At 42.4% G+C, this 13,946-nt stretch overlaps 1 protein-coding gene across 1 annotated transcript in view; it reads left to right on the plus strand.

Annotated features, from left to right (window-relative positions):
• Nucleotides 1–6,708, plus strand: part of LOC311000501 (xenotropic and polytropic retrovirus receptor 1 homolog) — a 60,853-nt gene extending 54,145 nt beyond the window's left edge. The window contains exons 15-16 of the mRNA XM_083991231.1: nt 4,767–4,988; nt 5,888–6,708. Of these exons, the coding sequence (XP_083847357.1) occupies nt 4,767–4,988; nt 5,888–5,942 (277 nt within the window). The 3' untranslated portion in view covers nt 5,943–6,708. The remainder of the gene's footprint in view (nt 1–4,766; nt 4,989–5,887) is intronic.
• Nucleotides 6,709–13,946: the final 7,238 nt, after the last annotated feature.

Here is a 13,946-nt window from a genome sequence, read left to right on the forward strand (position 1 = left end):
TCTAAATTTAAAAATCCAAATAGCTTGGACTGGACCATGTGCGAAGGCTCCTAACATCTTAGAGTCACAGTAGATGTTTTACAAATACATATCATTATTTTACCTCAAAAACTGATTTTTCTTTTTACTGTGGTTTCAAATCTGCCTGCGCGACAGTGAATGGTTTACTCAACTTGTGAAGCCACTGTTGCACTGCCACTTGTCAATTAGCTCAGTGTGGTAGACAACGGTCTTTGGTTCCAGAGGTTGTGGGTTCAATCCTCAACTGATGCAAATTGAACATTCTAAGGTCAACTGTCCTGTCTTCCTATTCTCCTGTTTGTTGCTCAGAATCGCCTAAATATGCCCAAAAGTAGCCCGGACCCGACCCATTGCTGCGCAGCAGCTATAATCTTCTTCTTCTTTCTTTAGGGTCCGGGCAGCGCAGCTGCCGGGACACTATTGTATTCCTAGGAATTCTTCTTCTTCTTCTTTCTTTCTTCTTCCAAGGAAGTCATACTTCCCATGGGTGAAAACTCACCAAACTTTGCACAAAGGTCCAGTCCCATGCCAGATTCACTCAACTCCAAGGACATGTGCCCCCCCCTCCTAGGGGGGGCACAATAAGCGTTTAAATTTAAAAACTTTAAAAATTCCTACCAAACCAACGGTAGATGCTACAGTGTTGAAACTTCACCACAATGTAGCCTCAATACTGCTGAAACTTTTGTCCACTTAAACTTATTACAAATTATGAAGTCCATCACTCTGTTTTTTTCAATAACTGTAAAACTTTTAAAATGTATCTCCTCCCACAATTTTTGCTCAATTGACACCAAACTTGCTACAGAGCATCTCCAGACCGTCCTCCACAAAACTTGTTTCTCGGATTTTTGATTAAGCAAAAATTGAGCCTACAGTGCATGAAAACGTTTGACTGTAAACAGTACTGTAAACATATACCATCAAATTCTTGCTAAATACATTTTCAAACTTCCTGAAAAAAAATGAGAATATTCTGGAGTCATGGTTGATGAAGTTTAGCAAATATCAGAATTTTAATTCAAAAACTGAATTTTTGAGAACATTTTGAATTCTGCTCTCATGGGAACAACTGCAGTCAATGTGAGAGTGGAATTTATAAACATCAGATTTTCTCTTATGAAGCAAAACACTTATCATTAAAAACAAATCACCAACATTTCCATGCTGTCAAGATGCAATTTATGTATTATCAGATTTTTGTTTAGATGACTGAATTTATGACATTTTGACCATTTCATCACAACAGCTGCCCGGGCACTGGCTCACCTGAGTGGATAAATGAAGCTACACAGCAGGTCTCACTACCAGCTAATTAGCTCAGTGAGTTAGGAGCTGGTTCTTGGTGTCAGAGATTGTGAGTTCGAGACCCAGCAATGGTGTTGATGATGATGACAGATCAAAATGTCACATGTCCTCAAGCTGTTTTGCTGTCTAGATGCAATTTATGTATTAACAGATTTTTGTTTAGATAACAGAATTTCTGACTTTTTGACCATTTTTGAAATCTGCGTTCATAACAGCTGCCCGGGCACTGACTCACCTGAGTGGATAAATGAAGCTACACAGCAGGTCTCACTACCAGCCAATTAGCTCAGCAAGTTAGGAGTTGGTTCTTGGTTTCAGAGGTTGTGAGTTCGAGACCCAGCAAGGGTGATGATGATGATGACAGATCAAAATGTCAGTTGTCCTCAACACGAAAATACAAGACAATTGTCCTAATGGTGCCATCACAGCAAGCCTCTAAGTTTAAAAATCCAAATAGCTTGGACTGGACCATGTGCGAAGGCTCCTAACATCTTAAGAGTCACAGTAGATGTTTTACAAATACATATCATTATTTTACCTCAAAAACTGATTTTTCTTTTTACAGTGGTTTCAAATCTGCCTGCGCGACAGTGAATGTATTTAGTCAATTTGTGAAGCCACTGTGGAACTGCCACTTGCCAATTAGCTCAGTGCGAGACAACGGTCTTTGGTTCTAGAGGTTGTGGGTTCAATCCTCAACTGATGCAAATTGGACATTATAAGGTCAACTGTCTTGTCTTCCTATTCTCCTGTTTGTTGCTCAGAATTGTCAAAATATGCCCAAAAGTAGCCCGGACCCGACCCATTGCTGCGCAGCAGCTATAATTCTTTCTTTCTTCTTCCAAGGAAGTCATACTTCCCATGGGTGAAAACTCACCAAACTTCACAGAAACATCCGACCCCATGCCAGATTCACTCAACTCCAAGGACATGTGCCCCCCCCCTCCTAGGGGGAGCACAATAAGCGTTTAAATTTAAAAACTTTAAAAATTCCTACCAAACCAACGGTAGATGCTACAGTTTTGAAACTTCACCACAATGTAGCCTCAATACTGCTGAAACTTTTGTCCACTTAAACTTATTGCAAATTATGAAGTCCATCACTCTGTTTTTTTCAATAACTGTAAAACTTTTAAAATGTATCCCCTCCCACAATTTTTGCTCAATTGACACCAAACTTGCTACAGAGCATCTCCAGACCGTCCTCCACAAAACTTGTTTCTCGGATTTTTGATTAAGCAAAAATTGAGCCTACAGTGCATGAAAACGTTTGACTGTAAACACTACTGTAAACATATACCATCAAATTCTTGATAAATACATTTTCAATCTTCCTGAAAAAAATGACAATATTCTGGAGTCATGGTTGATGAAGTTTGGCAAATATCAGAATTTTATCTCAAAAACTGAATTTTTGAGAACATTTTGAATTCTGCTCTCATGGGAACAACTGCAGTCAATGTGAGTGTGGAATTTATAAACATCAGATTTTCTCTTATGAAGCAAAACACTTATCATTAAAAACAAATCACCAACATTTCCATGCTGTCAAGATGCAATTTATGTATTATCAGATTTTTGTTTAGATGACTGAATTTATGACATTTTGACCATTTCATCACAACAGCTGCCCGGGCACTGACTCCCTGAGTGGATAAATGAAGCTACACAGCAGGTCTCACTACCAGCCAATTAGCTCAGCGAGTTAGGAGCTGGTTCTTGGTGTCAGAGGTTGTGAGTTCGAGACCCAGCAAGGGTGATGATGATGATGACAGATCAAAATGTCAGTTGTCCTCAACACGAAACACAAGACAAACCTAATGGTGGCATCACAGCAAGCCTCTAAATTTAAAAATCCAAATAGCTTGGACTGGACCATGTGTGAAGGCTCCTAACATCTTAGATTCATAGTAGATGTTTGACAAATACATATCATTATTTTACAACTCAAAAACGGATTTTTCTTTTTACTGTGGTTTCAAATCTGCCTACACGACAGTGAATGGTTTACTCAATTTGTGAAACCACTGTTGAACTGCCACTTGCCAATTAGCTCAGTGCAATAGACAAAGGTCTTTGGTTCCATGGGTTGTGGGTTCAATCCTCAACTGATGCAAATTGAACATTATAAGGTCAACTGTCTTGTCTTCCTATTCTCCTGTTTGTTGCTCAGAATTGCCTAAATTTGCCCAAAAGTAGCCCGGACCCGACCCATCGCTGCGCAGCAGCTATAATATTATATTATATTTTAGAAATGGGCTGGAAAGGGTTGTAGGCCTGTGACGATAAAACATTTTGCTGGATGATATATTGTCCCAAAATTATTGCTGATGAACAATATTCTCAACAAAATTGCACTTCAATAGATATTGACCGTGTGTCATCACAGTAGATGACTGAGCTGAGGCTGTGTATGTCGCTCTTAAGACGGGTGGGGTGGGGGTGTCAGCGGCGTGGAGCAGGTCTCTGCAGCGGGGACAGCTCCGAGACACTGTGAGACTGACCTCGAACTGACCTTGAAGACAGCAGTGATGACGTGCTTTCACGTCCGAGTCTCCAAACCAGAATCGTACAACACCGGAAAAGTCACTAGATTTGTCGCTAGTCGCTTTTGTCAAAAAGAAAGTCATCAAGAGGGGTTGGAAAGTCGCCAAATTTAGCGAGAAAGTCGCCACAACACTGACGTTACCTTGCGTTGCTCCTCACATGCTGCACTGTGTGTGTGGTAGCGGCCCCGCCTCCCCCCACAGAGACAAAGATCCTGGATGACTGACAAGAGGCTTCACTCCCTTCATTTCATTCTGCTATGGAACAAACGCGCCCAGGTGCTGAGACCGAGTCACAGAGTGAAGCCTCTTGTCATTCAGCCTGTTTGGAGGCCAGAGACGAGGAAAACAAACAGGCATGCACATGGCAATATATCGAGGCCGGAAAAAAAAAAATTGTACTTGCTGACGGGCCGCATATTATTGATTTTATGACAGAGGCTGCGGGCCGGTTGGAATTTGAACGCGGGCCGCATTTGGCCCGCGGGCCGTAGTTTGGACATGCCTGCTGTAACTGGACCGGTTGGTGGAGGAAACGACCACAGAGCAGTTATTCTAGTTTTGATGACATCACATTCGATCACATTTGACAGGTGGAGTGAAGGTAAAAGGAATAAATGTGGGTCAGAAAAGACTCAGTCAAGAGGGATCAATGTAGGATTAGATCTTTTACTTTACAGAATGAGTCATAAAAGTGAAGTCATACAACTGTTTCTGCACTAGGAACACGTAGAAATTCACATTCTGACCTTTTCAATTTGTTTTATCAGCAACTAAAATGAATGACAACACTCATATTTTAATTTTTCATATCTTAATGTTGCAAATGACAAAAGCTCTAATGAAATCCAAATAAATCAGCCACTGACAGATGAGGTCTGTTCTCCTCAGGCGTTTTGTGTGGAACTTCTTCCGACTGGAGAACGAACACCTGAACAACTGTGGTGAGTTCAGGGCCGTCCGAGACATCAGCGTGGCTCCGCTCAACGCCGACGACCAGACGCTGCTGGAGCAGATGATGGACCAGGAGGATGGAGTCAGGAACCGGCAGGGCAAGAAGAGCTGGAAGAGGAGCTACAGCATGAGTCTACGCAGACCACGCCTGGCCTCGCAGTGAGTCTTTACACACACAACGCAGCAACACAAAAATGACTCCTGCTGCAGAGGTTAACTGGTATCACACCAAGAGGGAATGACCAGGGACACCACACAAGGACCTATTTCAAGATTTAAAGGAGACATATTATGGAAATATCACTTTTTGAAGGCTCTTTAACATGTATTTGGGTGTTTTGTTTGCCTTCCAGCCCCCAAAATGAGAGAACTGACAAAAAAATCTGTAATTTTCAGGCTCCCTAGGTTGATATCCATGTGGTTTTATGAGCTGTTTCCTCGGATGTCTTCCAGTGATTTAACTAGCTTTCAAAGTTTGCATAACCCCACCCCTACCTGGTACCAGTAGAAGGAGTGGGGCGGGGCAAGCAGTGGTTCATTTGCATTTAAAGGGACAGGCTCTGAAACCAGCCGTTCTGAACAGGGCTGTTCTGAGAGGATGAAAAGAGCTGTGATGTTTGATCCTTGAGGTATTTTGACTGAAGCATGTCACACACATGTCTTTAAGACAGCTGGGAACTATTTGCTCCACTGAAACTAGATTTAATGAGAATGTATGTTTTCTTTGACTTTTAGGTAATGGCTACACACAAACTCTCAGCTGCTTTGTTGTTTCCTGTTGACAGTGTTCACAGCAGTAAATGTATTTGTCCTGGATCTAGACTGAAAAACTATAACGTTATATTAAACATGTCTGAATTAATCAGAAAAGACTGAGTGAAGAAGCTCAGACCATTGCCTGATACCAAACAATCAAGATGACAGGTGTTAAATGTGAGGCTGGCCTTGTCTGCCAATGAGAGATACTGTGTAACGTCTGTTCTGTGTTGTGATTGGTAGCCTCAGGTCATGTGGTAGAAGCACAGTCTCTAACTCACTCCCTGCCCTCTGACCTCCAGGTCCAAGACCCGCGACACCAAGGTCCTGATAGAGGACACCGACGACGACTCCTGACATCAGGCCACGCCCCTCGCCTGGGTCCAGAATCTGTTCAAAGGAGGGAACTCCGCCTCTTAACCAAGGAATTACCCAGCGAGTCGGGCGTTGAACTCTGAACTGAGGATGAGTTTGAAGCTCTAATGCCTACATGATAATTTTTTCCAGTGCACAGACTTTGGCCTGGGCTCAGAACTTGAACAGACTTGACCAATCAGCCCCGGCAGGACGGCCATCGAGCTCCCACCTGCTTCCTTCAGTAATAAACCACGGGTGGGATTTTCACTCTGACTCTGTGAGAACCTTCTCTCCTTGACATCCACAGCCTCCCACAGGGGGGACTCTGGACTCCGCCCGCTCCTCAGCCATCGCTTCGGTTCTCAGCCTAGCATGAACAACACAGCTAAATGGAATGCAAGCCGATCACCCTGACAGGAAGTGTCCCCGCTCCCTCTCAGTGCCACACAGCTCCCCCCACCGGGAGAGGCCGACACTTCCAGCTGACTGCTATCAAAGTCAAATACATGCCCCCTACCCTCTACCCCCCCTACCCCTCCCCTTCAGCCCTAACCCACCTGTAGGTCCACCTGTAGTCTGGACCTGGAACTGAACCCCCCAAGCCCCTTTTTACCCTGGAAGAGAATAAAGACGGATCATGCTGTTGTCCCGCTCCCCCTGCTGGTCAACAGACTGAGCCCATGGACATTTGGTACCGCCGGTCAGTCACTGGCTTGACTGTCTGTGCTCTTCAGCTTGTCCCATCATCACAGAGCTGCCTACCTGCACCTTACATGCTTTACACACACACACACACACACACACACACACACACACACACACACACACACACACACACATACACACACTTTATAGGAAGACCCTGTACAGACCTAATAATAACATGGATCTCAGGTGATCTATCACAACTGATCTGCTTTGAGTTCAGGCATCCACTCTGGACAGATTTGAGATCTGATATAAGCTCCACTCCTCTCTCTCTCTTTCTCACGTTCTCTCTCACTTAAAGGGATAGTCCATTAAGTACACTACATGCAGTAGAAAGGTTTTTCTCTCTTGCAGTATAACTCTTTCTACTGTATCTACTGCATCTAGTGTACTTAATGGGCATTTGTAGCTCATACAACCCTACTTTAAAAAACAATTGAACTATCCCTTTAAACACACACACACATTGACAACAGACCTGTGTCGATTGGCTAAAAACAACAGAATTTAACCTGTTTATCTCCATGTAAATCGGGAGGTGAGAGCTGATCACTAGTCAGTGGAGGAGCTTCACTTAGAGCTGATCACTGTGATTGGTCACTGAACATTCAGGGTAATACAGGTGTGTACAGGGTCAGTTGGAGAATTGTAACGTTTAAGGACGGTGGTTTTAATATGTTTTTTTTTTGTTGTTGGACATGCAACATATAACACACACATACACATACACACACACACACTATAGATTATAGTACCCATGGTTGTAAATATTAAATGGACCAAAACAGGAAGTAGTGTGAAACTGAAAAACTACTGGAACAGCAGCTGGGATGACTGTTCAGCTGAGAAACAACTTGTTGTCTCTAGAAGAAGAAGAAGAAGAAGAAGAAGGTGTGACGTGTTGCAGTGACTCACAGTCGCCCCCCATTGGGAGAGTTCAAACATTACTGCTGAATGTATGCCAACCTATTTATGTATGTATGGGTGGGAGAGATGGCTGAACACACCTGTCCTCACCTGTAGACCCCCTCGTTTAAAAAAAAACAACAAAACAACCCAAGGTGTTTTATTTAGTCCCCTGAAACCTTGAAGACTGGTTGATTGGAAGCTGCTGGTTCATGAAACAGTCTGTGAAGTTGGTTCATCCAGATGTGATGATGATAATGTTGATGAAAAGGGGGGAGGTCACCTGTCTGTCACATACACCCTCAAACTCAGTCAACAGGAAGTTGAATCTGAATGAAGTGGCTCAGTATCTAATCCTGATACTAACACTGAGTCTTCTTTATTGACTAGGATTTTACTTTAACTAGAGTCTTGCTGCTTCCTGCTGCTCCTCTATGATTAACCGATGCCTTGATAAACCTATTAGATCAGTAAAACAACAGTGTGGTGAGTATGACAACACGTCAGACCAGTTTAACATCCGTCATGACTGCAGCAGCATGAGGAGCTGCTGTTGAACTGTGGAGTTCTTCATCATGCTTCATTTGTTGTGTGAGTTTCATTGTCGGCTTTAGGTTAATTCCGCCTCCCTGGGATGTTTTCTTTATCTCCTCTTTGTTGGTTGGCGGTGTGGCTTTTATTCAGCAGGTCACACACAGACATCTCATCTTCTGCATATTGGCGGCTCGCTTCAGAAACTTCAGCACTGTAGACACCAGTGTCAGTGTGTGCTGCCAAATCACTGTCCTCCTCCCTGCCCCACTGAGGCCGAGGCTGCCAAATCGTTAGAGCCACCAAATTAACTCATCTGACAGGTAGTTGTTATTACACTGGAGAAAATGCTTTTAAATGTTTTTAAAAATGGAGGGCAGGCAGATTATAACTTTTTTTTTTTTTTTTTTTTTTCACATTCATAAAATGTTTGGCACATTTGGAGTGGATGTTTGCTCCTCGGTGTCGACACTGATAATGAATCCTTACATATTGAGAGTTAGCGCTAGTTGCAGATGTGATGAAGAAAAATGGTACAAATATAAACTGAGTGATCTTATTGTTTAATTAGCAACCAAGCTAAAGGCTGCTAGCAGGCTCATTCCCTTATTTTCTCTTTTATTCAACTTTTTCTCGGCCACTCTTTACAACAGTGTGAACAGAAGAGCGGGCAGTTATCCTGAAGTTAGCTTGCTCGTTTATTCTTTTTTTGTTCATTTGCACAATATTACAAGCAAACAAAACAACTAAAATACAGCCAACCAGATGTGCAGGTGAGATTAAAATACCTGGAGGGGGTTATAAAGGAAATCTCACCTCATGAAAACAAAGAATTAAAGACCACAGCCGTATAAACAAACAAGCAAACTTATAAGAAATATAAAAGCAAGAAGCAAAATCCGAATCAGGAGTCTAGCAGCTCAGCACTTAGCCCTGCGGGCGTCTCCACTGAGCTCACAGGAGTTGTATGGAGGAGAATCACTAGAAACTGCATTTATGATGACGCTTCAAAGGTGTGAAAATGAGCTCTTGGGGTAATTGAAAGTGCATTAGTGAGTGCAGCTTCTCCAGCCTTTGTTTTGTAAGCGCTGGTTTGGGATCAGTGAGATGAGCATGAGCAGCTCTCTGGAGCTTGACACAATCGTTCCATCCAGAGAGAGCGAGTGTTGAACTTTCTTCAGGACTTTTATTTCCTACTTCCTCAGGTTTTTAGTGTTGAGACAGATTGTCATCAACCATCATTCCTGTGTTCTTCAAACACTGACCTCAGGACAGTTGTGCACCTTCACCTGCCCCCTTTCTTTTTTTTTTGTTGGCACTTCTTTAATGAATGTACCACAGAGCGTACTCCATGAATGTATGTTTCTCATTGAGACCACACAGAGATCTGCTTAAATGTAGCTTTTTAGCTTAGCATTGAAAAGGCAGCAGATGTAAGGAACATGCTGATCTGTGTGTCCCAGCACAGAGCCAGGCTCAGGCTGACTGGGCTCTGACTGATTTGGACCATGATGCTCTGGGATTGGAGACCAATCAAAAAAAACAGTCTTTTAAATATTCCTTTATTTCTCCTTCTACATTCCAGGTGTTGCTTCATGCTGGTTTTACACTTGTATGTGGAGGTTTGTGAAATTGAGACAGACGGTGAAACTCTTCCCCCCTTTTCCAGATGTTAAATGAAACCTGCCACTGGAGGACGGGCTGGGTGTCAGACCTGGTTGTCTTGGTAACTCTTAGAGATAGTTCCAGATGTCAGTGTTAACTAATCAGATTTTATGCAGGCACTCTTCTGGAACAAACGTTACTGGTGTTGAATCATTAATCAGCTGCAACATTTGGCTTTTGTCAAATGAAAACATGAGTCATGTAAAAAAAACTATATTCTCATCTTTATCCAAGCGAGACACCAGAGCCGGTGACACCCAGCTCAGGTCCAGAGAGGCAGATCCTCCCGGACCAAACAGAAGTTCACTGAGAATGTCTTAAGGATTGTTTCACCAGTTGTTTGTTCATCAGGTCTTATGCAAGAGCACGTTCATGTTCTTCTTCCTGTTTGTGTGAGCGTCACAAGTCAGATCCACTAGCCTTGTACTGGCCTGATGATGATGATGCTTCCCGTTTGTGTGCGTACGAGTTTTTCTCATTGACCAGCTTGAATTGATATTTTAAGTTTGTCTCACTCCTTTACTCCAGTTGGGTGAATTTAAATCAGGTAGTTTTACATTTTCAAAACCTGTAAACTGTTTTTGAAGGCAGCGGGAGAAGTCCCATTTTTAAGTTGAAGTCATGTTAAATGTCTGTGTGAGGCTCCATGAGAGGCTGCACTCTGTTTTGGGAAAGTTTCATTCACACAAATGTTGCCAAAGAGTGAACTAATGTATGAGGAGTCAGGATAGTGGTGTTACCGGAGCCGTTAGAAAAGCCATGTCATCATTACGTCCCCCATGGAGATGTGTTAGGTCTGCTTCCGCCTGGTGAATGCCACGCGCTCTATTAAATGACTTCTGTGTGCTACATGTTTGTGGGTTTCTGATGAGCTCATACAAGGACTTTGGCATCAAACAACCGTCAGCAGCGGGATCACGTGGCGTGAGTGAAGATGTGAAAACAAGAAGCGACCAGCAGACACAGCCAGCAGAAGGAAGTGAAGGTCCAGGCTGCTGAGAGCCACCGTGGAGCTGCAAACCTCACAAAGACTTTCTTCTTATGTCAAGTCCCTGATGAGTCTCAAACCCTGAACTTACACATACACACATACACACACACACACACACACTGCTCGTCATCCTCCGGCCTTCAGTGGAGCACAGGGTCCGGAGCGTGGAACCTCACAGAGGACGTTTGGACTCGTTTGAAAACACAAAGCCACTTTTATCGTCTCTTTTCTTTGTTAAGCTCATTTCGTCTATAAATGTTTGATGACCCGAGACTTTGTGCTCACTGATCGGACCTGGATCAGGAACGTTCTGACCTCACCACAGTGTGACCCAGAGCTGTTGATTATACAATTCATTATATATTGATGATATATTGATTAGGAGCATTGTATAATCGGTGCCTGTGCTGTGGCTGTTGTCTTGTCGTGATGCTACAGAGGTGCCTGGTTCACCCTGGTAGAGTTTTTCAGTAAAAACACCTCAAACTGTTTGTGACTGAGTCTTATTCGTGTTTGTGTGTGTGTGTGTGTGTGTGTGTTTGGTTCCAACATCCAGCAGCTTCACCTCTCCTGGTTTGATCCACTACTTTCCAGTTGGGTTGGAATTCTATTTGGTTTGCATTAGGGATGTCACGATTACTTGTTTTCACAATTAATCGTGGTATTAAACGCCACAATTAATTTATCGTAAAGATTCCTAAATACCGTCTCTTCCCAAAAAAGATTATGTTGGAACCGTATCGGCAGATGTGTGCCAAAATAAAGGTAAACACACAGATACTGGTCCATTTATTTAACGTAACATTGAATTGGTAGGGATTTAAATGTCAGCATGTCATTTGTAATAACGTAAACATTTGGTATCAATGGCAATTAATGACTTAAATATTTCAAACACTTCCCCTGGGGGTTAATAATTGGTCCTATATTAATTCTTTGTGTAAATACTTATTAATGTAGGCTAATTATATTTTGACTATATTTGATTTCACACATTCAGTGTTGTGAAATTAATTAATGTGACAACCAGAATACCGTGATTATTTCTCTAATAATTGTGCCAAGAAAATCTATAATCGTGACATCCCTAGTTTGCATGTGACACTTATTTATATCCATGTTATCTACTACATAAATTACTACATAAATAGTAATACATTAAATACTTTTGAAGCAGCTACTTCTATACAGGCAATGTTTTTACCCATGTTAAAGTAAAGTGAAGAGGATTGTTTGTGTTCCTGCCTGGTGAGGAACTGTAATTGTGGATGACTGAAATATTAAATATAAAAGTGCTTCATAGTAATATTACATGTAATACTGTGAGTGCAAAATTAGTCAGGGGGAATAGGGCTGTTTGTGTCGTCTGAAAGGGGCATTGACACTACACAGTAAAAGCACTTTGACGTAATTGTACAAGTAATATCATAAGTACTTAGTTCCAAAATATTAATTCATTTATTGATAATAGTAGTATTCCATATACCTAAATCAGGCAAGGCAGGCATAGACGAAGGCAAGGCAATTTTATTTGTATAGCCCGTTTTTACAAACAGTTTTTACATGGCATCATAACAACATCCTCTGTCCTTAGCAGGGCCGGCCCTGTACATCTGGGGGCCCTAAGCAGGATAAAATTGGGGGCCCTGCCTCACAGTGTATATATGTACCATCAAATATTCATAAAACCAGCTACCGTATGCAACCCTTGCATATTTTATTGTACCTCTATCAACATGATGGCGAGCATATATTTTATTACTAATTAGAGTCACTGAAACACTTAAAGCTGTCTAATTGCACTTATCATTTTTTCTTCTACTTTGTTTTTGTCTGAATGTTAATGTTAATATTGTGAATGGCAATAGGTGGCTCCAAACCTGCAGTATTAAATCACTACTTTTGATGTAGCAGAAAGATAAAAGATTCTACAAAAGATTACAGTTTGAACAGATTTATTTTTTTTTAATTATCTGTACAGCTAAATTCAAGAACCCTTAAAACAAAACTTCAGTTGAGAAGAAGATAGAGGATGTTGGTTGGTCAGCAGCATCATTAGCAGTAACCATTGGAGCTGTGAAGAGGATTAGTAGAATTTTTTTAACCACTTGTGTACACACAATTTAATTTTCCAACAGAGATAAACATATTGTGGCAACAAACAAGAAACTTACCAACTGTATGACTGGAACCAGCCACAGGGGAATGAGGATGTGGCAACATGACATATCTAATCAGCCATTAATAAATGGGTGATTGATCCTTTATCCCCTCACAGGAAAACAGCTGTTATCTTTTCACTGTAAACAGACCTTAGAATCAGCCAGGACATGTTACCTGCAGCAGGCTGGTACATGTAGCAGCTAGCCAGCTAAGTGAGCTAACACAAGCACCGACATGTTTTTCGGCTAAACGTTCATCTGGTAAACATAACAATAATTAGCCTTACCTTGTCTTTGTTTTTTTTTCTTCCGTGACCTTCTTTTTCCTATTTTCCGCACCTGATGGATATATCCTTTTGGACATCGTCGCTGTCCAAAAGCTAATCACCTCCTCGCAAATCGCGATCTCAGTGAGTGAGTGAGGGAGGGAGGGAGGGGGCCAGGGGAGAGAGAGGGGGGGAAGGGGTGGTGCGCGCTCGTTACCGGACAACGGCCACAGTCGGTTACACGTTGCCGTTGTCAGAGACGGTTAGACAAATGATTGAGCAAAGTTTGGGGGCCCCCTAGTGGCTGCGGGGCCCTAAGCAGCTGCTTAGTTCGCTTATAGGGAGGGCCGGCTCTGGTCCTTAGACCCTCACATCCACTGAGGAAAAACTCCATAGAAAACCCGTTTAACAGGGAAAAAATGGAGAAATATAAATAAATAAATATATATAGAAAAGATTCTTGTCCTCTTTAAAAAAAGAAAAGAAAAAGTTCTGTCAAAAGAAATGTCTTTTATTTTGAAATCCGGAAGTACTCCATGGAAGGGTTTGCAGTAAATTTGAAGTGACCTACTTTATAACACTGTGTGAAACTTTATTTCAACCAAGTCTTTGTCGTAGGACTGTTGGTTTCAAGTCATTTGCAGCAGCTTCAGGGTCAGAACAGCCGCTCCACCTCTCTCTCTCTCTCTCTCTCTCTCTCTCTCTCTCTCTCTCTCTCTCTCTCTCTCTCTCCCCCCCCCCCCCCCCCCCCCCCATGTCCAGCCTCCCTCTCTCG

Source organism: Trachurus trachurus (assembly GCF_905171665.1).
Source record: "Trachurus trachurus genome assembly, chromosome: 17".
Classification (NCBI taxonomy): Eukaryota; Metazoa; Chordata; class Actinopteri; order Carangiformes; family Carangidae; genus Trachurus; species Trachurus trachurus.